At 35.3% G+C, this 25,319-nt stretch overlaps 2 protein-coding genes across 2 annotated transcripts; one reads left to right on the top strand and one right to left on the bottom strand.

Annotated features, from left to right (window-relative positions):
• The first annotated feature begins 5,777 nt into the window (after nt 1-5,777).
• Bap55 (Brahma associated protein 55kD) lies at nt 5,778-10,688 on the top strand. Its single transcript, XM_068765796.1, has 8 exons — nt 5,778-6,088; nt 6,857-7,008; nt 7,632-7,858; nt 8,069-8,186; nt 8,967-9,098; nt 9,624-9,774; nt 10,043-10,243; nt 10,494-10,688. The coding sequence occupies exons 1-8, from the start codon at nt 5,887-5,889 to the stop codon at nt 10,595-10,597; spliced, it is 1,287 nt and encodes a 428-aa protein (XP_068621897.1). The 5' UTR covers nt 5,778-5,886; the 3' UTR covers nt 10,598-10,688.
• A 3,412-nt stretch (nt 10,689-14,100) lies between these two features.
• Nucleotides 14,101-22,313, bottom strand: LOC137922803 (uncharacterized). The gene is made up of 11 exons (XM_068765874.1): nt 22,147-22,313; nt 21,682-21,771; nt 20,383-20,429; nt 19,147-19,286; nt 18,593-18,705; nt 18,216-18,310; nt 17,604-17,689; nt 17,283-17,421; nt 16,229-16,342; nt 15,970-16,015; nt 14,101-15,109 (listed from the first exon to the last, which is right to left on the bottom strand). Exons 2-11 carry the CDS (start codon nt 21,743-21,745, stop codon nt 14,976-14,978), a joined length of 978 nt encoding a protein of 325 aa, XP_068621975.1. The 5' UTR covers nt 21,746-21,771; nt 22,147-22,313; the 3' UTR covers nt 14,101-14,975.
• Between the last annotated feature and the right edge of the window lie 3,006 nt (nt 22,314-25,319).

Here is a 25,319-nt window from a genome sequence, read left to right as displayed (position 1 = left end):
CACAGCACTTAACAATTTCTCAGCGGACTCGACAATGCTGGCTCGCAAGTCAGTAATAATAGACTTAAGACCAGTCCCTACAGGATTTTTTTATGATCACTTTCGTAACCGTCCTTAATAAGAACAGAAAGACTCAGAAAATTTTTCCGTAACAAAACAAAAATGGTGGCAAAAGGAAAACCAACTTATAGAAGAAAAATACGAGGTAAAAACGGAAAGCAACAGTGGCAAATCCCGCCACCATTTAACGTTAGTAATAGTATAAAAGAGAGCTTGTATTTCGTCTTTTTATTTTTATAACAAACTCACAATAAACTGAATAGGAGCAAAAACATTGTGGCTAAAAGACCTAATCTATGTCAAAATGACAAATTTGTGTTATTGATTCTTATCCCTAATTAAATCATCTTAAAAATTCGAATTCATTGAAATATAAACATACATATTATGACAAGAGATTACATAAAACTTAAAGAAAATACATCGCACAAATAAATCAAATGTCACAGAATTGATTAAAAATTAGACTTAAAGACGTTTATAAAACTAAATGATCAGATAAACCACTCACCCTCGATATCGGAGTACAGGGAAGCTGTCGTCCACTCAGGCGTACTGTTTTAGTAAATATTGTTCCTATGGATCGAATCAAAATGATCGAGCTCGCTTAGGATAACACCGAAACACGCAATAGCACTAAGCTCCATTGAAAACTAGTCGCTTATTTAATAATTTTGGAAAAATTACATCAAAACATCTATAAACCGTCTATTTACAATCGATTTATGTATATTTATATTAAAATCCACTCCACAAAACCTGCACACAGAACTACGTCTGAATCAACACTGGCTCAGGCGCTACGTCGCGCCAATGTCACGCTACTGTCAAAACTAAAACGAACTAAATAATTTTTAAAATCGGTCTCTAAAAACCATCGTCCTTTTAAATAAAATACATAAATCATCTATTATTCAATAGCTATTTTTAATTAATCGATTATATGAATCTTAGAAAGAATTTGCTACGTAGTTTGAACTGTAAACATCGGTACGTAATAAAACGCCTTCCGCCATTTTGCTCAGTCGCTGCGAAGATGCGCGCGCATTTTGTTTATAATCTATTTAAGTTCGATTTGGAAACAGTTTTCCATGCTGTACAAAATTTGACCTTACCGTAGAGGATTCATAGTATATTTTTCTTTAATTTAAATTACCCTTAGGGCTGGATTTTGTGCGTAATAACTTTAGGGGAAAATGGTTGTTCCATTGAAAAGCTTTTGATAGAGTTTGTAAACTGACCCCAATTAATGTAAATACTACCTGGAGTCAATTTCAATATATATGCTGTATTTGTTTATGACAAAATTGACTGAATTTATTTACTAGTAAACGTTTAAAAAAAGACTTTAAAAAAACATTCACATTTACAACCAAGACATATGACTTGAAATATTTCGTCAACTGTTCCCAGCGCAATTATTCATCTTTGCTTTGTACAAAGCTTTCATCTTCTTCGCAAAAATCGGTGCATCTTCGATAACTCCATACGTTTTAAACAAATCTTTAAGCAAATTGCAATATAATACTCAATATTCTCTTGTTAAATTTGATTAAATAATCAATTTTCTTTTTATTTTCTTTAAGATATACATACTACATACATTATGTACAGATTGATTGCTTTTACATGTAAAAGCTTTAAATAACATCTATTTACGATCACCTGGCATAGAGTCATCACTTAGAAATATGTAACATTAATTTTTTTATTACAATGTGACAGGCTAATAAGTTTTGGCTGTACAAAGTGTGCAGCGTGTGAAGGATAAAAGGAAAGAATAAAAGAAATTGAGAAGAATGAAAGTGAGTGTACAATAAAGATAAAACCATGAAAAAATTATTTGTAAATAAAGTCCCTGTCCCAAACAAAACAGGGGTACGAGAGGCTCCCAATAGCGGGGGCCACTAAAAAAAAAAGTGTGCAGCAAGAGTAAACAATAATAAATTTTAATACGCAGTAATTTTGTAAAATTGTTTTCATTATATTATTTGTTATTTCGGAAACATTTACCTTTTACAGCAATAAGCAATCATCCTATATACACAGGATAAGCGAAACCAAGGATAAAGGTTTGATTATGGTGTCATATTGGACGGTAATGTCGCGTGGAGCTCGTTACACGTCGTTGAGCTGGGTTGATCTTGTTTCACGAGCGGCCCGAGGCGCTGTTTGCACCCATTACGTGTGCAGATTATTACTCGCGCTCAGTTTCCATTATGGTTGCCAATATAATTAAATTACATACACATTTCATTACATATAAAATAAACACGAGGGCAGAAGAAACAAAACATTTTATCAGTATATAGAATATTTGAAGAACGTTACCGAACAGTGTGTAAACAGCGCTTTCTGTCACATATTTCTGATTGTGTTTGTAGTGTCTCTCTACCGGCTTCGATCACAGTCATGGACGGATACTATACCATGGGAGAGAATAGAAGAGAACATTGCCTCAATGGTGAGTGAACAGGAGAGTCGCCAGATCTTTTTGGACCCTGTGTTTGGTGTCTATCTAATCGGTGTAACATAACTCCTGAAGATGCCCCGTGGAGGGGTGAAACACGTGTTGAGTGATTTGACGGTGGCAGTTGTGTAATTCGCATTGTTTGTCGCATACGCATTTATCAGCGGGTTGGCGGGCGGTGCAGTTTGTTGCACGACTACCACTGCATGTGCGAAAGTGGCTAAATATTGGTCCTTTTCTTACTTAGGGTGGACTTTCGCAAGGTAACGCCTGATTCCATTAAATATTTAAGATCTTTTTGGAGTTCTGAAATAAGGCAATAGGGAAAACAATAAAAAGCAACCAGTAAATAATAGTAATGTAAAGTAAGCTTGATACAGAGAGTGAGAAAAAAATAAAGAATAAATAAATTGTTAAGCAAATTATAAAAATAATAAACACAAAATTGTAAAACCCTACAGCGAAGATGAACGAAGTGAGGCGATCTATGGAAGGAAAACGTGGAAATTAATAAAAGATATAGTAAGGAATATTTGAGGGAAGAATGAAGGACTTTGAAAAGAACAAAATACGAGTATGGTACTAAAAAAGTAAAAATAATTTAATAAATAAAGACCTTGTCCACCCATGATGGGTCTTGAACGAGACGCCATTAAAAAAGATACCACGGATGACTCAAACCGGTTATCTAGGTGTTGTCCTGGATAACAAAGTCACTTTCAATGCGCACGTCGATAACGCGAAAAGGTAGCCTTCACCCTCGATCGACTCTTTTCATTGCTAAACGGTCAAATAAAGTAACATAACAAAGCTGATATCAAAGCCACACGCCATCCACAGACTCCAGGTCACAGTGAATAGTTCTGTGAGATTCTTCCTAGGATCGGTAGGACTTGTAGGTGTGGGAGTCGTATATATACTGATGAAAAGAAAAGAATGAATAATAGGTGTAAGATTTTGTGGGCGAGCGTACCCGACGGGCGAACTTAGTGTGCCGAATTAGTGCAGCGAGCACATGCACGCACCGGTGACGCGGGCGCAGACCTTTTGTTACTTTTGTTTCTTTTGTTTCTTTTATTTCTTTTGCGCCTTTGTTCTATTGCTCGCTTTCACTCGGTCGCAGAGCACATTGCGCCCCAGAGTCCTACGACGAATGCGAATGCACGTCCTTTTTGCTCGCACTCAAGCGCTAATAAAAATTTGTTCGTGTGTTAAATAAATTGATAAAGTGTTACAAACGTCTTTTAATAAGACACAAAACGCTTTATAGGTAATATAAACACGAAGTCCAAAGTAGAAGTTTATATATTAAGGCTGTATTCGAATGTTGATGCGTTAGCCGTTAGCCGTTTTGGCTTTTACAGCTTCATCGGTCTCAGTATATTAAATAAACTTAACCCAAATTTATACCGATTCTTAAAACCATGAAAACAATATTCAACCAATTAAAAACGTCAGCCAATTACAAAACAAGTATTGTAGTGCGCTCTCTTTCTCCCGACGTAAATATGGACGCTTTGGTGTGGGATTCCCCTGTTCGATGCCCGCTGACGTTCCTACAGTTTCACGCGTAGAGCGTCGCGCCTAAAACTGCCAACCATCTCTCAGTTCCTAAAACGGGCATCGATTCATTACTGTTACTGTCGCTTAACACACAAATTCGCCGATTGTAAGTGCCTCCGCCTATAAAACAATTACACCGGTACATTCAAAGGCCACATAGTGCTAAGATAGACACAATCTCAAGTTTCCGGACGACGCGACGACAATAAGACAAGCCACACACACTGTACACCGTCCTCAACGCCATTCAAACCAAAGTCCCTTTATTAAAAAAAACGTACAATACTTTTAGGAGGTAAATTATTAATGCGCATTCGAATTTGAACGCTGATTAGAATCCGGACGTTAGATAGGCGCTACCATTGTGCTTAAGTAAAAATAGTAAATAATACACAATTGTATATAGTATCTGTATATACGTAAAATACCTGACTTTAATTATGTATGGCTCAGAAGAAACAGATCCGTGCACGGGTGGTCTTTCTCTTCCAACCACATAACTTATAGTATTTTAAATTTTAAGAGCATTTTTTTTAAATACTGTAGGAGCTACATTATGTCTTTGTCAGGGGCGCATCGAACACGGAAATCGCACGCTAAAGCGCTCTGTATTTGAGTTCGGCGAAAGAGAGCGCTCTGCAGTACCTCTCGCCTTGTGATTAACAGACGGTTTTTATTGGTTGAATATTGTTTTCATAGTTTTAATAATTTGTATATTAAAGGCTAAATTTTATTATATGCACATTTCTACTTTGGACTTCGTGTTTTCATTACCTCCAAGACCGACCCAAGAAACAATCCCTCAATATCGTCATGAGTTCTCACAGTCGCGCGTGGCATGAGTTGTATTGAGCCTGTTGAATTTTAGCAGTTACTCGAAGTCCATCGTCTATCAACAATACCTGCGAGTTAGCAATTAAGTAACACATGTAGGTTTAATACTTAGGTGCGGTAGCTACAATTAGTTAAAATTTTTACTCTGTAACACTAACTTTAGTCAAATTTAAACTATTAACTTCTCATTATGACGTTCGACTCGAACTCTTGAATACTCGAACTTGTTTAGTATAAACATAGTACAAGACATGGTTTTGTGCACTTGATAGTTCTACTATTAGGCATTCTAAGATTATCCATTTATTACGAGGCAACCTGTATTAACATTACCTTCGAGCTTCCATTATAATTTAAATAAATTACAATATTGATTAAATGGACGTTGACAGAGAGTATACTTAACATTTCCCAATTCACCCTACTCTACATTTAGGTACATCTCAGTGATATCTAATTCTAAAATTGTAACACAATACCCTTAAATAATATAATTTTCATCAAAATTAGATAAGAAGTTCGTGATTTTGAATTATCTTCAGCGATGTGTTATCTACATTTGAATGATTACCAAGTTATGAAGTATCACTGGACTCCGAGCTCCGACACAGGATTATTGTTGACTAGTTAAAATTTATCTGAGTAAAGTACGAATCGGAAAAATAAATTTGTTGTAATTTTTTTACACTTTACATTTTAATACTTCAGTTTTTAAGCAAGTCAAAAAATATGTTACAGTTTTTTTTTTAAGTTAATATGATTATTTCGATACATTGATAACATTTTTCAGAATTCATTATCGATTCTATGACACTCAATATCGATGTTTCGTAAACAACCATGTAGAGACTAGAGCTGTCAAAATTCATCGAAAATATTTAACCGTGGATTCGCCGCCTAATAATAAATTAATGTCTGAATGTGTTAAATAAAAGTTTATAAGTCGCAATACGTACAATATGAGCGGACCAAATGGAATGCTATACGGTGGCGACGAGATTGGCGCGCTGGTGTTCGACCCTGGGCATCATTCCCTGCGAGTTGGTTATGCTCAAGAGGACACTCCAAAAGCCGACATCCCTGCTGTAATAGGCGTGGGACCCGCCACCCATATTCCTGACGCCGAACAAAAGGTTCCAGACGGCAACATCACACAGAGTGGTTGGTGACAGAATTTACATTGCTCGCTTTGTATTTTCACGTGAAAGTTTACATACAAGTGGTTTTTGTAATCTTACCAGTATTGTATCTTTATTGTATCTTAATAATGTTATATCTTATTACACCAATAATATTGTTATTCTGATATTAAATGTCTTTCGTAAAAGACCATGTAGGAATAATGTATTAGTTTGCACAAGGTCTGTCAAACAAAGTTATCTTTACTGAATACCTGTTTGATTTCGTTGTTTGTAGTAATAGTAGTGATGGTAAGTCCAAGTTTCAAAGTACACAGGATTTAGGTATAAGACCACACTTATGAAATTGCAGTATAATTCATTAATTACAAAATAAATTACTTTGTGTGTGTCAGAATTTAACTTCATTCATAGCTTATGAAAAATGACTAAATTCAAAGTGAAACAAGTCTAACCATCACATACTATCACATAGCCAGTATATAATATTGCTTATTTTTTTAATCATATGCATATAAAAAAAGAAATTTCCTCCTAAATATTGACTCATCGTGATGTATTTAAATATCTACACTTGGTTTTGTTAAAAAAACCATGACACTAAGAGGTTTGAAATTGGATTGGAAAATTTCTTTTGTTAAGTAGAGGTAAGTTGGAGTGGAATGTTGGAATAAAGGCCGCATCAATTACTCTTAATTAAAACAATGAGATTTATTAAGCTATAGAAATCATACAACCAAGTGTTAAATGTATGTTTACTATTCAGCCATCTTGGACATGTTTGTTACAGCTGCGAAAACAGGCAATGAACTGCGACACTACATAGATGTGACAGAAATACATGTGCCCAGACCCAACATGGAGATCCAGACCTACATGAAAGACGGACAAGTTGACAACTGGGACCTGTTTGAGAAGATGCTTGATTATTGTTATTCTAAGGTAAATTTGTCTGATGATGCAATTTGAATTGAATAACTTATTATTTAAATAATCAACTGCTATTATATCTTCACCCATTTTCTTATTTAATTAATAATCTAATCTAATTCATAATATCTTTATGACAAGAACAACATACTTAAATGTTATATTAGGTTTTTAATATTAAGAACACCAAAAAATTCACTGTTTTAGTAGTCAAACTTAATGCAATGCAATTTTTGTTCTACCGATACCATGCAATATTGAGTCATAATATTTTAAATTTCTGTTAAAACAATAGAATTTAATTATTTCATTGATATCCTTGAGAAAATATGTGTATTTTTTTTTTCATAATTATATACTTACTGGCTGTACCAATAGACTGCACTAAAAGAAATTAAAGGCCTGTCGCATGGCAGAAAATATTGTAACATCTTTTCAAAACTGCATAGATTGAAATTGAAATTAATAACTAAATTTTGTGATGAATAAAGGCTGATAGAGGCAATAAAAGCTTTAATATATTAAAATCATTCTTGAGTAATAGCGTGATTAAATGAAATAGTGATTCAAATTTAAATTAATAGTCATATTTTAATTAACATTGCATTGTTCAATGTAGTAATCTATGATTTTAGGTAATCCGTTCACCATCAGAACACCATCCAGCACTCTTCACAGAAGCTGTTTGGACGACAAGACCAGCGCGAGAGAAGCTAGCGGAGCTCCTCTTTGAAAAATACCAGGCTCCAGCATTTTTCCTGGTAAAGAATGCGGTTCTTGCTGCCTTTGCGAACGGGAAGTCGACGGCCCTGGTGCTGGACGCCGGTGCAAGCCAGACTTCAGCGGTACCAGTGATCGACGGGTAATTAAAACCAAATGCAGTTTCAAGTGACATGATTATTTAGTTTCAATCAGTTTTTCAATCTTATTTATATCTAAACAATCTGTATAAATGTTGCAAATTATTAAGTGACAGGTGCATGATACAAGATGGCGTTTGAGAAGCTGTAACAATTTTGAGATTGCAGTAAATTGTCTCGTAGCAGTTGGTGTAAAAGTTTGTTGTTTTCAGGTATGCCATCGTAAGTGCGGCGGTGCGTTCGCCGCTCGGTGGCGAGCACCTGGCTGCGCAGGCTCGCACCATGCTCAACAATATGCACATACAGATGCTGCCCATCTACAGCATACAGGTGACCTCACACACATTCACATTTCCAAGGCTAATTATATAGTTTCTACTTGAAATCATGTATATATAGTAATAACTTATGTATATTAAGAAATCAATTCCAAGAGAACCAGTTTCATAGAAACTAATAACTAATTAAATTGCATTCCCCTATAACAGCATCCTACAATGTAATTCCAGGACGGTTTCAAATTGTTTCATGTGTACCTTTAAAAAGTAACCACGTGTAAACGCATCTTTACTTCTGTACAACCGTTGACGTCCACTGCGATCATGTCCCTTTCATTGACAAGTGCGGTTAGAATAATATTATATTAATTTTCACCATATTGCTCGCAAAATTGCTTAGAATTTTTAATTTGCATTCCTCATTATTAACAGGTTTTGTGGACATACAGACAATGTGTTGCATATAGACAAGTATTTACAAGCGACCCGTATTCTACCGCCAGTCTGTAAAAAATATGTTTATATGCGTTCCATGGCTCAAGGTCACCCATAGAGCTATTGCGTCAGAAGTGAGGAGATCCGCAAAAGAACCAAGGTCATCGACTTAGCTCCAAGAATTGCTCGTCGACGACCAGGGTCAAAAGGTTCCCATGAGGTAGACCTCCCACCAGGTGGAGCGACGACATAATCAAGGTCCCGGGAAGTCGCTGAATGCAGGCAGCGCAAGACCGGTCACTGTAGCGATCTCATAGTGATCTCTGGTACTAATGAACTAATAACCACTTTAACATGCGACCCAATACACTGGGTTTATGTGATGACTGACTTCCAGAGCAAAGAGGTGATAAGGGAGAGGGAACGCGCCAGGTACACGCTGAAGAACCTGCCGACCGGCCTGACGCAGTCCTGGCAGCAGTACATGCTGAAGAAGCAGTACGAGGACTTCTGCCACTGTGTCGCTCAGGTAAGAACCGCTGCCGACATACCTTGCGCCTGCAATAGCACTTGACACACAACTCATATGTTAAATAAAACACTCTAATATATAAAATATTTTAGACGATAAATAAAGCCTGTTCAAATCTGATCACAAAATACTTGATAATGCACTTCTCTGTCGCACACATCTTCCGTCGCCTCACACAGACGACACGTGTGATTGGTTATAAAAGTAGGGATTGTGATAGGTTGTTTAAATAAAGTTAGCTCTATGATTCGTCAATATAAAGCTCAAGTTTGGTGTAAATAAAGGGGGTTTTAGACAAATAAAATTCAATCTGTTCTCATCACTTGAGTTCTACTTTTAACTTCAAGAGACAGACTCCTAAACATTATTTAACCATTAAATATGGTTAATGAAAAAAAAATCAATGTAACATAGTTTCGGGATGATCACTTTATACATGTGATGTAAATCCTTTACAACTGTAACCAATCATCCTGTATACTCCATCTGTTATGTGTGTGAACACGTGGATATTTGTCGCAGGTCTCAGAGAGTCCGTACGACGAGCGCACGGCGGCGTCGGTGCCGGGCGTGCACTACGAGTTCCCGGGCGGATACCACCAGGACTTCGGTCCAGAGCGGTTCAAGCTTACCGAGTGCCTCTTCGAGCAGAACCTCGGCGCGCCCCACCTCGGTGATCACACTTTATATTATACATACATATTCCACGACATCATATATCGACACTCATATATATAAATATATGCCGCAGTTATTTCGTACAAGGATACAAATGGCCACAATAGCAGTGGGTAGGCGTCTACTAACTGGACTGACAACATAGTCAAGAAGCCTTTGTGGCCACGTTTAAGGGAGGGTTATGCCTTGTGGTGGGAGTCCATCAACTGATCATCATTTCTGTTTAAGTGTAAGATTGAGGTGGTGTATGTGTGTGTGTGCAGTGTGTTCGGCGGCGGCAGCTTGCGATGCGGACGCACGGCCCGCGCTGTGGGGCGCGGTGGTGGCGTGCGGCGGCCTCAGCAACGTGGGCGGCTGGCTGGAGCGCGTGAGCCGCGAGCTGGCCGCGCGCGCGCCCTCCTCGCACCGACTCAAGACGCACGCCGCGCCCTCGCCGCCCGAGCGACGCTTCGCCGCCTGGCTCGGTGAGTACGCACGCTGTTGTACCCAACACGCACTCAAACTGCACTCAACATGCACTCAACAATCACTTAACATGCACTCAACACGCTCGTGACACACTTGCAGCACACACAACATATTTTCGACTCACACCTGACAAGCAAGCATACACACTCAACATATGCAACAACAGCGCAAATATTTTGTATTCCACATACAATGGATCAGATCTTTTGATAATTTATAAACTTTTTATATTGTTTTGCTTTGCAGGCGGCTCAATCCTGGCTTCGATCGGATCTTTCCAACAGATGTGGATCTCTTCGCAGGAGTACGACGAGGGGGGGAAGGGGCAGCTGGAGAGAAAGTGCCCCTAATGCACCCGCCTGGGTGAATGCGCGGACAGTTTGTGTTGCTAAAGTGAAATTAGAACTAAATAACCAGAGCATGTGGCTTTATCCGGTGAGACTGTACTTTAAACATTGTAAACACATAAATCAGACAAATTTGATTGAACATTACTTTAAATCACGATGACAACTAGCATGAATTTATTGATAAAAAAACAAGGTGAAAATAGGTTCTACAGAAACAATATTAAGAAAGTTAAATGTATCATGCCACCGTCATGTCTACTTCAAGAATGTATATGATTAAAATCATTCATTTCTATAATTGTATACTTAATAATATTGTAAGTTCCAATCAAACATACATGTGTGGACAGAAGTAATTTTTGAAGCAGAATAACAGTTAAAAATGTTGGATATGGTCACTCCGAACACCTCCACTGTAAAGAGCTTCATATCTTCAGAGCCTCAAGAAAAGACAAGATTCTCTCTTCATCTCTCCATTCCTAACAAATTCTTTCATGTAGTAATAGTGTAAGAATCGAGATCATATGTATTTTCTAGATTTATTTAATGTACATCTAGCAAAGTTATACAATTATTAATAAAATATAATTAAATTCATATGAACATTGAAATTTTTCAAACTCCGGCCTGATAAGTTCTGGTGAACCGCGTGACATTGTTATATCATACTGTATAGTTTTAAGAATTTCTTTATGACTGACAATAAAAAAATATATAAATAAGGCTGTTTTTAAATACTTCAAATTCACGGTTGGGTTCAGTACATCAAATCAACGTACAATTTAAACTATATGGAGAAAATGTTGTAACTGATTGGCTTCCAAGATTCTAAAACCTTTAATTATAACCTACCTATATTGAATGCTTAAATCAGTTGTGTTCATTATTTTCAAAAAATGTGACAAATATCAGCTGTAATCAGTGTGCTTGTATGCTAACAAAATATTTTAGACAGCACATATATATATAATAAAATGTAACGTGATATCTGTAGATAACTTTAAACTATTTGCAGGATAATAGTTTTAACCCTTAATAGCCTAGAGTTTCAATTTTGATACCAATCTTCTAGACCGAATGTTTACATTACTATTGGTTTTTTATTTATGGGTTGGCTTGTACATATTTTACTGTTGTATAATATTCTTTCCAACGAAATAAAAAAAATATATATTTTTCCCTTCATCTAGACCCTCAAGCAAACACAGTTATATTAAAAAAAATCACTTCCGTAAATCAGGCTACTAAGGGTTAATATTGAAGAAAGGAAGGAAGAAGGTTATTTCTTATCAGGCAATATGACATGCATTTCCCTAAAGTTCATCAGTGTTTAAACAAATATAACATGAAAACCATTAGAGCTATTGCGGTAGTCGTACAAGCAGCGATCAAATAGTACTACCAGTTTTTACTTACTAGTAAATATTTAGGAATTTGATAACATTGTAGTTGCACAAGTAAGAAAACTTCAAATTGTCTCCAAAGACAATTTTCTTTTATCTTCCTGCCTGTCTACGCGTCCCATTACAGAACAACAGACAACGCCACTGATGCGCATACCTTGTTAATTTGAGAGCATAGTTTACATAGTTCTCTAGAACTGGTGTCAATTACTAGCAGTAGATTTAGACAAGAAACTAATTTTGACTCAGAGCTGACATTGATCATGGGGAATCCCTGACATAGAATATTTATTATATGCTTAACAAATGTTACACAGTTCAAAATATTCTAGATTAAAGATTATTCTCTAAGTTGTGCTCTGTGCAAAAAATTGTAGCCCTGAAATTCATTTCTGCACCATCAAAGTTATTCAGGAAAAGGAATTAAAAACAAAATAGTTCATAATCAATTTATTTGGACAGTAACTGCTTCAACTATTCCCAGTACAATAGCTTACTACCCAGCACCTACAAGATGCTCACCGTTCACCACAGATCTTCATACCCAATGAGAATGTGCACTTCAATTATAATTTAAATGCACGTTTGTCCAAAAACAATTTAACAAATTCGAAGCAACATCTGGATTATATATTTCAAAATATACAGGGTGTCTCAAAATAAAGTTTATATTTAGTAGAATTGTCAAAAAAGTAGTGCAAATGAAATAAAAAAAATACATTTTTGTAATTTGTTTCTCCAAAGTAATTGAAAGCTAATTAATTCTTTTACATTAACTATGCTCTGTACACTCTTTACAAAAGCATGTAATCTCTTGTTTTTCAGTTAGCTTATTTTTGTGTTTTACTAAATTAAACTCAGTGTAAGAAGCTACAAGCAAGTTAAATAAATGGAAAGAAGAAAAGAATTGATAAAGTGGAAAATGAAGAACTGAGAGACAAAGGTTATGGATGTGACAAATAAAACAAAATAAAGTAGAAATGGGCAGTGACATTGGGAGAGCCTGAAAATTGGAGCAAAATCCTAACATGGTACCTAAGAGGCCATAAAAGTAAGAGGTACATAGTTCAAGCATTGGGAGGATGAAATACTGGAGCAGCTGGGAAGACTTGCACCAAGATAATGATGGACATGTTACACAGACTTGAGAAGCTAATCAAAAATAGTAGAGCGAATTGTATAAACTATTCTCTAAATGTATTTACATGACTAACTTAAATTGTGATTACCTCAGAGTTCATTTTGTGACTCTGCGAGACTGAGTTAGTTATTTCTAAACCCTCTTCTGATATTGTCAACTTATTATTTTCAGATAAGTCGAATGTTTATACAATCTCAATAATTCAAAAGTAATGCATATTATCTTTTATACACTGTTTTCTAACTTGCTTTTACTCTATTCACGTTAATGCTGTTAGCCCTAAGGCTTTAACAGCTTCATCAGTACTGAGTTCACGGAGCGGAAGGTTTGTGAACTGATTTCTAATAATTCATCTGCAGCATTTATAACTAAATAGTCCAACAAATCAAATAAAAACTTTCTTTTGAGACATATATAAGCCGCTTAGAAGCCAATGTTGTTAAGTCCATCTTTTATATTTTCTGATTTTTATAAATTTTGATGATATAAATAATAATCTTCTAAGTGATTAAAGGATTTACTTGTTAGTTAGACAGCCCCTTTTTAATAGCTTCTGAATATATTGTGTAATAATTTCAGAAGCCATTGTGAATAAGTCCACCTTTTATCTATATTTTATCACATAAAGTTTGAAATAAAAATTAAATTTCTTTTCTTATTTCGTTATTTATTGGTAACGCTGAAAAATAAGAAATCCATAGTAACTGTAACCGTTACATAAATTTCTTATCTTTTTCAGCTGTAACCAAAAGGTAGGAGTCTTAAAATTATTAAGATGCTGTCATTATCTCAATTAACACACATTTTTATTTACAATTCCTGAACATATATATTTTTTTGCAGAGTTTACACTTCGAAAAAAACTACACTTTTCTAATAAATTAATAAGCCAAGAATTTTAAAAACTAATTTATCAAAAAACATTTTTGTGTGTTTGTACTTTGAAGCCAATGATGTGCTTCTGAGCGGCTCTTATGTAATTGAAAGTCTTTCCTGAACACAATTGACACAGGCAGTTGACAGGATTAACAATTTTATCACAGTTGTTTCTCTCTTCCCATGTATTGAAAAGCTGATACACACACAGAGAAGCATTCATACCTGGGCACTGGCCACTGCTCCATGTCATCTCTGACAGCTACGGTCTATTAACATTGTTTGCTACTAAATTTCAATTAGTACATCAGATCTAAAGACCTAATGAACTTTTAGAGCCCCCTCAATCTCAAAAAATATATCAGTGCCTAATTTCGAAGCATTCTCCAGTTTTCTTGCTTCTCGCTCAGGAATATATCAAAATATGTTCACAAGGCTCCTGTCAATATAAAAACCAGTTAGGGTCCTTTTAAAGTACAGGTCACATCTCAGCTGTCCCTGCGTACAATATTGAATCTAAAAACTAACACTTTTTTAATTGTTTTTATGCAAAATATTTTTAATTATAAACATCAATGGAACAAAAATTGTAAACCTTTATTATTTCTTAGATTTGTTTGTAATGATATCTAAAGAAGACCTTCAAATGGTCAGTGTGTTATGCCTGTTTAAGATTCAATAGTGTACATACAGGCAGTTTTTATATGAACAGGGCATTCACATGATCTAAATTGACCGGGCTGTTCTATTCCACTGTGCTGTAGTTATATGAGACAACATAAAACACTTTACTCTCATTCGGAAACAACACACATCTCTTCTGAATAATTTCACTTGGCATTATTCACTATTATTGAATCACATAAGTTTATTTTGCAGGAACAAAGACTCGATATCTTGAGGTAAACTTGTCCATTGGCATTGGACTTGAACCACCAGGTTGGTGATAGTGTGTCACTCAGCAGGTGGTGGCTCCGTGCTCGTCCTGGATGTGGCGCTTGAAGTCCACGCGGGAGGCTGACTCGAAGCCGCAGGCGCCGCACACCAGCACGTCCGCAGCCTCCACCTCCGCCGTGTTTAGGTACACCTTGTCTACAACAAACACCTCAATATTAAAATATATACAGGGTTACATCACAATTATTTATTATTCTTTACCAAACTATTTAATGGAATCAGGCGTTACTTCGCGGAAGTCCATCCTAAGTAAGAAAAGGACCAATATTCGAGAGACTCTGTGTTTGGCACTAATCGGTGTAACATAGCTCCTGAAGATGCCCCGTGGAGGGGTGAAACACGTGTTGAGTGAATTGGTGGTGGCGGTTGTATGATTCGCATTGTTTGCCGCATGCGCATCTATCAGCGGGCTGGCGGGCGGTGCATTTCATTGCACGACTATCACTGCATGTGTAGAAGTGGCTAAATATTGGTCCTTTTCTTACTTCTTTAGCAGACTTTCTTTGGAGAAAAATAAGAATAACGATTTCACTGTTCCTGCAGACTTTGTACTCCTAGAAGTTATTGCTCCGTCGCATTCCTATAGAGAAAAAATTTTAATGTGATATATTTCAGAGCAATACTTTTACCCCGATGACCGAATATTTGTAATATAATAAAATAATTTTTCAATAAACTTTCCTGGGCATATACCTTTTTAACAAACTTTCACAGCCATTAGATTTATGTATGGCTTTTGAATCTTTCGAGTAAAGATAGACATACATTTTTATATATATAGATTAAATAATAAATCATTATTGTATTTTTTGAATTCAATATTAATCCAGTATTAAATAGTTTCAATTTGAATGAACACCTGAATAATGTTGATCATAATTAGCAATTGCCGCAATGTTACACTTTTAACTCATAGTGGAATAGGTTTTACTGAAGCAAAGCCGGCTTGTTCTCAGTGCCCTACACCATGTTGGAGCTAGACCCATAATACTCACTGGACTCCTGCTGCGCCACATGTTTCTCCTGAACGTGCCGCATAAGCTGTAAAAAGGTACAATATCTATACATACTATATACAGGATGTCTCATAGATCATACATATTAACCAACTACAAAAAAACTTTTCAGCACATTCAAATGTAATAACTTTAAGTATATAGTTTGAAAAATTTATCATTTTCTTTAAAACTTGATCATTGTTGTATGAATTTTGGTCGATTAGAGACTGATTACTCTCAAAGTTGTGTGTGTTACCTGCGTGTGAGTGCACCCTCGGAAAGGGCATCGCGCGCACTGCAGCGTGATGGAGGAGGAGCGCCAGCCGCCTCGGCCTCCCTTACTGCCTCCACCGCCGCCGTGTTCCGCTGCCTGAACCAATGTAGTTAAGGAATGTAGATGAAGAAGAAAAGGCGACGTGTGAAAGAAGATAAGAACGTGAAGAATGAAAAGAAAGTAAAGGATGTGAAAGAGAGAAAGAGTTTGTGAGGAAAAACAAGGAGATAGATCAATAAAAATAAACTACTTACACTAGCATAGTAACGCAGCCCAAAATAAAGCAGAGAGAATGACAATAAAAAAAGATTGCATAATTAGTCTCGATGGACCCCCAGGACATAAAAGTGAGGGCTCTTGACTTGGGGGAACTTGTGTTCACCTTTAAATGTGAGCAGATAATATGTTAAGAAGCTCAGGCAGCTGTTACTTGTAAAGGCTTGCATATTCTATATTGGAAGCTGCGAGAGTCCATTGACACTGGCTAAATTTTGAAACTGGTCTATGAGAAAAAAATCTGGGAACCCTTAAGATAGAGGTTCCAGTCATACAAGTTAGCTAATCATTATATGGTTATGGTTTCTATATATACTAACATATTCCAAGAAATATTCCAACAACAACCATCAGCCAACATGCTGTATGTATAAGCTTGCGGTAAGGCATAGGGGGTCACCAATATATCGGCCGCAGTGCCCGGTCGTGCGCTGACCGTATTCAGCGACTTCACGCGACCTTAACTATCGTGGGTCCACTTAGTGGGGGGGGGACCCAAACTTTAGGTTCCAAGGGTCGTCAGTTTCGCGAGCGTTGTGCCCATTGCTACATCAGAAGAACAATTCTTGAGCTACGTCAGTGAGGTTCTTCTGCGGATCTCAAAGCAAAGCTCACCATTGCCAGTGACCTTGAAGCCTTGTTATAAAGTCCTTCGTAAAGGACCGAACTGTACTAGTGCTTTGGGTATGCAAGTTTTATTGACATCTGTTCACCCAAAGCAAAAGCTTATAACAAGTGATGACTTATGACTAATAAGCACCTTGTGAGCGGTGAGCTCCTTGATGGCGTTGCAGCGGAAACTGCACAGCTTGCAGGAGTACAGATACAGCTTGAAGTGCGGCGATGCCAGCAGCTCATGCGGCGGAGGCAGCTCGCCGCGCCGCCGACGCCCGCGCCCCCTACTCCCGCTCCCCGACAACATGCGCACGCCCTCTGCGCCCCCGTCGCCCCCCGCCGCACCCTCACACGCAACCCCCTCGGCGACACCAGCACCGCTCCCGACGCCGCTTACCGTACCCTGCTTCCTGCACATCATTATCGACATCACAACTGCAGTAAAGCTACATTGACTCAGTCCAGCAAAAATAGTGCATGAATCAATACATACTTTGCTTTCTGCAGCGCTTTAGCTGTCTCCAGTATCTGCACCGGCGACGGCGCCGGCTTCTGCAGGGCAGACAAAAACATTTTGAATTTTTCACAAACTACATGCATAAATTAGATTGCAATGAAGATTTGACATATATCAAACAAAGAAAAATCATCGATTATTTTTAAGTCATGCTCAAAATGTTCACATTTTTAAATAAAATTCGGCAGGATTTTACTAAACGGCATATTATATAATAAAAGAATGTTTAAATGACAAGAATCTTCATCAATGATGTCGCTTCATTATTTTGTTGTCAGTAATGTCAAACTTTACTAAGAGACATGTCGTAGTGGAGCTTCTTCCCGCTTCTTCTCCGTAACTTTAACATCTTACGAATATTACAGAGTAGAATTGACAATTTATTTAATTTAAAATTTTGTCAAAAACTCTTATATAGCCATTTATATTTTATATAATAAAAAGATAATAGGAGACATCCTTTTTTAAACTAGTACATTAATATATAATTAAATGTCAAATAGTTCCTGTCAATGTACAGAGTATTTAAAACTGCATACTCATGTATAGAATCTAACTCACCAACACCTGAGGCTTCTTCAGCGGTGCCTGCTGCAGGAACACCAGGGGTCCCTCAGCTCCATCCACCATCACATATGTCTCCTGTTCCTCTTGCTCTGAGGAAGTTGTTTACAACAAAAAAGTTAAAAAATATATAATATTTAAAGATAAATTTGAGTTAGACACAGTGAGTGAACTATATACCTGCTATTGCAGTAAGACCAGTTGGAAGTGGATTGGTTGGAAGGTCATTCATCTTGTGGATCGATCGCTTGATGGTATGTGTCTGGTCTGTGGTCTCACTCCAGGACGTAAACCCAAGTGGCCATCTATTATATACCCATGTGATCTGCCCACTGCTACTTGTTAATAGAATTTTCTAGAAGACAAACACTTACCATCACCATCTTCACTGGACTGTAAGACGCATGTGACGGTTGCTTCAATTTCACTGTCCTCGGACGAAGCCACATTGCTGACTAGTTGGTAGGAATCCTGGCCGTCTTCACATCTGTCCAAATTTACATTAAAAGAATATATAGTTGGTGTCTTTATGTACTGTATTTTCGTTCAGATTGAGCATATAATGGTATTATTCAACAGAAAATATGCTATGAGGGTCCAATTGTATTTTATATTTATGAAAAAATATATTTATTTTTCTGTTTTTCTTACTGTAACTCTTTTGTTAAAAATAAACAAAAAAATCAAATATAAAAGATAAACAAGTACATATATATTTTAATCCATCATTCAGGAATGTAACAATAATTGATGTAGAATTTTTTATTTAATTTTAATCTGGTCTATCACACAATTGTTCTAACATTGGTTTATGGTACAACCTGTACACATTGTTTTACATAACAAACATATATTCCAAGGCCTTAGTACTTTTGATTCCTTTTATTTTAAAGTATTTAAATTTTTTTTACACAACTATAAAACTTACCGTACTAGAGTCAAATTAAGTAAATCCACCATCATGCCCTTGCCGGAGTCCAGCACCTGCATGTACTTCATATCGCCGTCGCCATCTGCGCTATTCTCCGAGCCCTCCGCCAACACATGGGCTTCCAGAGCTTCCAACTGCTAAAACACATTTCATTATTCAATTGTGTCAATGAGTTCCATATATCAATGTCAAGCCAAAATCGGTTATACTCCAGGCAAAGGCATAGTTTTTAAAAATCAATTGACATCAATTTATAGGAAACACAACACATGTAATGTATTTATTTCATCATGTTAATGTTAACCTTTCATTTATATATTGATATATTAAAATTTAAAACATTTTTGTATTATATTAGGATAATTTAGTACCCAAAGGTACTTTCTAAGAACAGAACAGAACATGCCTCAATTTATACAAATTATATTTCATCAATCTCACACATTTAAATAAACTATTATCAAGCACAAAGCTCTTTTTTTAATTCACTTGACTTGAATTCACAATGACATTACTTGATATATATATATATATAAACCTCTACAAATTCAAACTGGTGACCAATGACAAGCAATATTTAAGGTGATCGGAAGCGCATTTATGGTACTGCTTTTAAATACCAAATATAATAATCAAAGTAGTAACTATTCTGATAAGATTGAGCATAGTGTACATATGCAACAATTATATTAATACAGTATATTATATATTAACAGTAGTGCATTGTTAAATTTTTCCTCATACCATGGTACAACAGTAAATTGAGCAAAAAACATACATATATATGATGTGTATACCATTCCGTTTGTATACTTTCTGTTTAACTTGTAACCAATTAAAATTTTTAAACATTTAACAGTGGTATCCGTTTCATATTAATTCACTATGAATCAAATTTCTACTGATTTTGTTAATCTGTTCACCTTACTTTAGTTTTTTTTTAATTAATACTAAATTGCATCAGCAATGTGTAAAAAAATTGGATTCCTAGACCGTAATGCATTGGTATCCGAGAGACATGAAGAGAAAGTGCGGTAGACCTTTCAAGCAGTGGGCTGGTGATACTTTGCATATTACAAATTTATTGTCAATTAACAGTTTATGTGCCCTCAAGGAGTAAATGTGTAATTAATTTTATTACTGTGTTACTTAATTTCTAGTTTAAAAATATATGTAATAAAGGAGTATATATTTTTGTTTAATTTCATAGCAATAGCATATGTGAAAACTTACTTTATGGCTTTTGTCGAACGAGCTCACCTCCACCACTTTCAACTGGCCTGAAACATTGTCATTTATTAAATTATTAGGGGGACCAGAAATTAATGTCGCTTTCATATAAGAAATTCACATGACTTCACTTGTAACTAATATTTATTTCTAGTCAACAATACAACTTTTATTTTCAACAACCTTTTGCCATCCAGTATACAAATTTTCAATGCAGGAGCAGTAAAAATCAATCAGTTTTTTTGTATAATAAGTCAACAGGATTTTCCAGTCTCCCTTATAGTTTGTTAATTGATATGACATATAATCTTGTCATATAACACTAACATCAAAATACCTATAATAAAAAATATATCTTTATTGCCCAAATTAGCCACTTGTTGACTAAAAAATCTAGAAACTTCTATAAGATTTTTAATGGAATCAGGCGTTACCTCGCAGAAGTCCATCCTAAGTAAGAAAAGGACCAATATTTAGCTGCTTCCTTTTCTTACTTCTATAAAATTATTTCTCATATTCTAAGGCTTCATAGCAATCAGTTATGGTTTTGCCCTCTGAGGGCTCTTAGCATCAAGTTAGATCCATAAAAACCATTCCAGAAAAACCTTCCACCCAATGACTTCAGAGTGTCTGCCTAAACTTGGTATCCTTAACAAGTAGAACATCAAATGGCCCCTACTGGGACATCTAAGGAAATTCCTTCGACCCACACTAAGCGTTTTGCTAATATTTTTATAGTGCGAACAGCCAAGGAATGGAACAATCTAGTGAGCTATTGTTGCCAGCTATTACTTAGGAAATCTTCAAGTCAAGGGTGAATAGGTTTTTCTGGACAAGCATGTACCATCATAGACTTTGTCCTTGTTTAAAATCAGCTGTGAAAAAGGTCATATCCATCGCAGGTAGGCATGAAAACCAAACCCACAAACTTTAATACTTTTATGTGGGTATGTGGAAGATCAATTTATAGCACTCTAACTCCTAAAATGCATCATAACTATTAATGCCAATGAAAAAAAAACATTTCAATTGAAAAAAACAAGATAATAAGACCATTTATCTAGTTACCTGGGCTATATATATAAACATAAAAATGCAGTCTATTGGTCAAAGACATCGCAGGTAAGATTCTTGTATGTTATGTAAATAAAAATAAATTAACAAATATGAACCACTTTAAGTAGTAATAGGTAACATCTAAGTGAAGACTATAAGCGAACACTAATATATTTTACACAGGTTGCAGCAATAACATATTAGTGTCCAATTAAAAAAAATATAAATGAACAAGGTAAAATATACCGTCTTTGAATTCGGCAGGCAGTAGATCCGAAGTTGAAGAGCTTCCGTGTTCCTCATCAGACATTTTGCAGGAGGCCTGAAATGTAATGCCTTAGGAATTATTAACCAGTCTCAACATTCAGTACAATAGGTTAAGAGATATTTTCGCAGTACAGAATACCATTTTAAATGCAAGTAAACGCAGTTAAACTAATATTCTCCGATAACCAAAAACGGAATAAAATTACTGTGTCAACAAAAGTAAAGGTGATGCTTCGTGTTAAGCTCCTACTTACATGTACATTTCTAGACTGAAGATACAAGTTTACGTTTAAATATAGCACTTTTATTAAAAATATCGAAGAAAATACTGACAAAATACGAGAAACTCGTACGTCAAAACAAAATTTTCTTGCAACACCACATCTAGTGTTTCTATAATGACGGTAATTTGTTTATTGTGAATTGCAACAATCCAATACTCACTTCTGATGGCAACAATTGATACAAACGATCCCAGCAGCCGGAGGAAAAGTTCTTCGCGGGTCAATTCAGACTTTTTTTGAGATTTGACTAAATCTATTGAGTTAAACCATTAAAACAACCGACACTTCGCGTGCAATAGCCAAGTTTTTTTATATTAACGCAACGACTTGAAAGCATGCAGCCAAAGTTGCCAATATTAAAAATATATGCCATTTCACAATTTTATCGTCACTTTTTATTTATTTACAAAATTAATAATAATCAATACATAAATTGAGTTGTTGAACTGAATTTTCAATTGACGACAATTTTGCTTATAATTTTAGGACATTTATATTAACAAGAGATAGGTATATGCTTTCATATTTAACAAATTATCGTAATTTAAATAAATAATAATTTTAACCAAATGATTCGGAATAAGGGTAAACTTAAAAATCGAAACTTGTTTACTATAAATAACCCACTATATCTTTATGTACTACTACAAATTCTTCTGTTTTTAAGAATATTTTAAAGTCGTCGATAAAATTGACAACATATTTTGTGTTACTGCAATAACATATTTAATGCAATCTTGCACATCAATACGTTACAGTATCTGCAAAATGGATCGCAGTGGAAGACATCGCTGTATGAACGACAACTTGAAACAAATTAGGTTTTAGACGGAACTGCTTCATCTCTTGCTATCTTTTTCCCGCAACGTCATTAGTTTTCATCGTATCAAAAAATATGAAAAATATTCGAAATTACATAGGACCTCTACTAAAAAGTAGTTAATACTTTATTGCCTGTCGGAAATAGAAGTAGCATAACTCATGCATTTACGTTTTATGTTAAATGTTCGTATATTTTCGGGAAAGTCCTAACACACGCTATTAAAGTTTTTCCTCTCGATACGTATATAAGAAAAATTTATCGCTCTCCTTACGGGAGGTCCGTAGCTACTCCGTAAGCCGGCACTGGCAAGGATCCGGTCTAGCTCCTTGCCACCAGTTTGACGATGCGAGTAAACAGTGACGAAGCGAAAACTAATAGCGAACCCATTGAAGAAAATATATGTCAAACACAAAACACAAACGCTAAGAAAGATATGGTAAAAAGAGGAGCTTGTCTCTCGTCCACACGGCAGTAGCTAATATGACCTCCTTTTTGACGCCGACAACCTATTTCTCTTTTATTTAATATTTTTCTTTAATATATATTAATACATGAAAATTGGATACAACCATATTTGTTTCTTAACGAAAATATTATGCATGCATGCCACATTAATGTGAATGCATATTATTGCATTTGTCTGTTATTATTTCCTGTTAATTATTTTTTTCTATTTTTTAAGCAGCCATTGTTTCGTCAAAGGCATAAGACTAGGCAGACTGCTAAATGCAAGATACAATAAAACATTTTTTCTAAGAATTTCTAATAATAACACATATATGTACATTTTTAATAATTTTCTTATTCTGAGTAGATTTTTTTAACTTTTATATTGAACATGATATTATTTGGGCGCCGCAAATTAATCGATTTAAAACTTAAAATCCGTGACGTGTTAATCGAGCATACCTGTCATTATTGTCGTCGATAAAATAATTTAAGGTCGTTGATAAAATTGGTATGGGTACTATATTTAATTTAAACTTATACGTCATTACGTCATGGTGGGTGCAGAATGGAGCGCAGCCGAAGATATTGCTTTAAGAACGTAACATACGACAATTCAATATATATTAGTTTTTAGACGGAGTTGGTTTATCTCTTGCTATCTTTTTTCCGCAACATAACATGTCATTAATTTTTATCATGTAATGAAATATGAAAAATACACGAAATGCCATAAAAATTATATTAGAAACGTGCTGAAACATGATTGTATGAAGCAAATATTAATTAATTATCTCATCAATTCATATTTGCAAACCAAATTGCCGTATATTTTTAGGAAAGTCCTAAATCACGCTATTAAAGTTTTTCCTCTCGATTCGTATAAAAGGAAAATTTGGCGCATGTCTTCCAGGAGGTCCGTAGCTACTCCGTAAGCCGGCACTGGCAAGGATCCGGTCCAGCTCCTTGCCGTCAGTTTGTCGATGCGAGTAAACAGTGACGAAGCGAATATTTAAAGCGAATCCATTGAAGAAATAAGTTAAACAACACACGCAACGAAAGATAAAAAGAGGAGCTTGTCTCTCGTCCACACGGCAGTAGCTAATATGACCTCCTTTTTGACAACATCCGATTACTCTTCTTTATTTAAAATTTATTTCTATATTTAAAAAAAATCTATTGATTATTATTGGTCTACATTTTATTCAGTTCAATGTAAATTTTAAAAGACCTAATTAACATAGATATTATTAATAAGATACCTTTGTAATAACAGTTTGTATATTACTGCTTACAATTTAAGAAAACCATCTTTAAACAAAGGAATACGTTAACCTGCATGTAATATCCAAAGTGGTAAACATTAATTATTTTCATTACTAATTATATTTTTTTTAGATAATATTGTCCGTTTTTACGACCATTTTATGTAAAAAGATAGTATACATACAAGATATCCATTTTATATTATACACCTATCTTTCGATTTACACGTTAGATATGGACCTGAGAAAAACGTATATCGAAAATTTAAAATTTTCAAATCAAAACCGAGTAAATGGAAAAGCTTGCAGAAAATGCATGATTTTGCTATTTAACAGTTGTGATTTTTTTCAATATTTTTAGGTGTACACAGAAATAAAAATCAAATGAATTTACAAGTTAAAATATTTAATATATTACGGAAACATTGTTTTTTTTTTATTATTACAATACATTAAACAGAAGAACAAAAAATAAAAGCAAAGGTGTTTTATTATCCTCTATCACTGTCAGAAATTACTCTCGTTCTTTTTTTCGCTATCGAAGGTTCGAATTCACTTTCATCACTCGAAGTTATTTGTGCTGATTCGATGTTTGAAGCAGGAATATTTACATTATGAGAGATGGTGATAAAATCGGTTATTAACAATTGCTTCGAATTTTTTGTAAGATCTTTGTAAACTTCTTCATATTGAGTCTAGTAGCGATTTATGTCACGTTGGAATCGTAAAGCTCTTTCAACGTTTGTGTCATTTTGTATAAAATGATTACCCAGTTTTGTTCCCAATACGAGTTCTTCG

Source organism: Battus philenor, unplaced genomic scaffold (genome assembly GCF_028537555.1).
Source record: "Battus philenor isolate CCGP_79_NKW_IND1 unplaced genomic scaffold, ilBatPhil1.0.hap1 SCAF_20, whole genome shotgun sequence".
Taxonomy (NCBI): domain Eukaryota; kingdom Metazoa; phylum Arthropoda; class Insecta; order Lepidoptera; family Papilionidae; genus Battus; species Battus philenor.
The sequence above is the reverse complement of the archived record's forward strand: the minus strand, read 5'-3'. Positions and strand labels throughout refer to the sequence as shown.

Excerpts from the sequence above, each read along its gene's own strand:
- Bap55 (XM_068765796.1), top strand. The coding sequence starts at position 5,887 with ATGAGCGGACCAAATGGAATGCTATACGGTGGCGACGAGATTGGCGCG. Across the intron at positions 7,009-7,631 it reads TTGATTATTGTTATTCTAAG|GTAATCCGTTCACCATCAGA; the intron begins GTAAATTTGTCT and ends CTATGATTTTAG. Across the intron at positions 10,244-10,493 it reads ACGCTTCGCCGCCTGGCTCG|GCGGCTCAATCCTGGCTTCG; the intron begins GTGAGTACGCAC and ends TTTGCTTTGCAG.
- LOC137922803 (XM_068765874.1), bottom strand. The coding sequence starts at position 21,745 with ATGTCTGATGAGGAACACGGAAGCTCTTCAACTTCGGATCTACTGCCT. Across the intron at positions 19,287-20,382 it reads CGTTCGACAAAAGCCATAAA|CAGTTGGAAGCTCTGGAAGC; the intron begins GTAAGTTTTCAC and ends AATGTGTTTTAG. Across the intron at positions 16,343-17,282 it reads AGGAGCTCACCGCTCACAAG|GCAGCGGAACACGGCGGCGG; the intron begins GTGCTTATTAGT and ends ACATTGGTTCAG.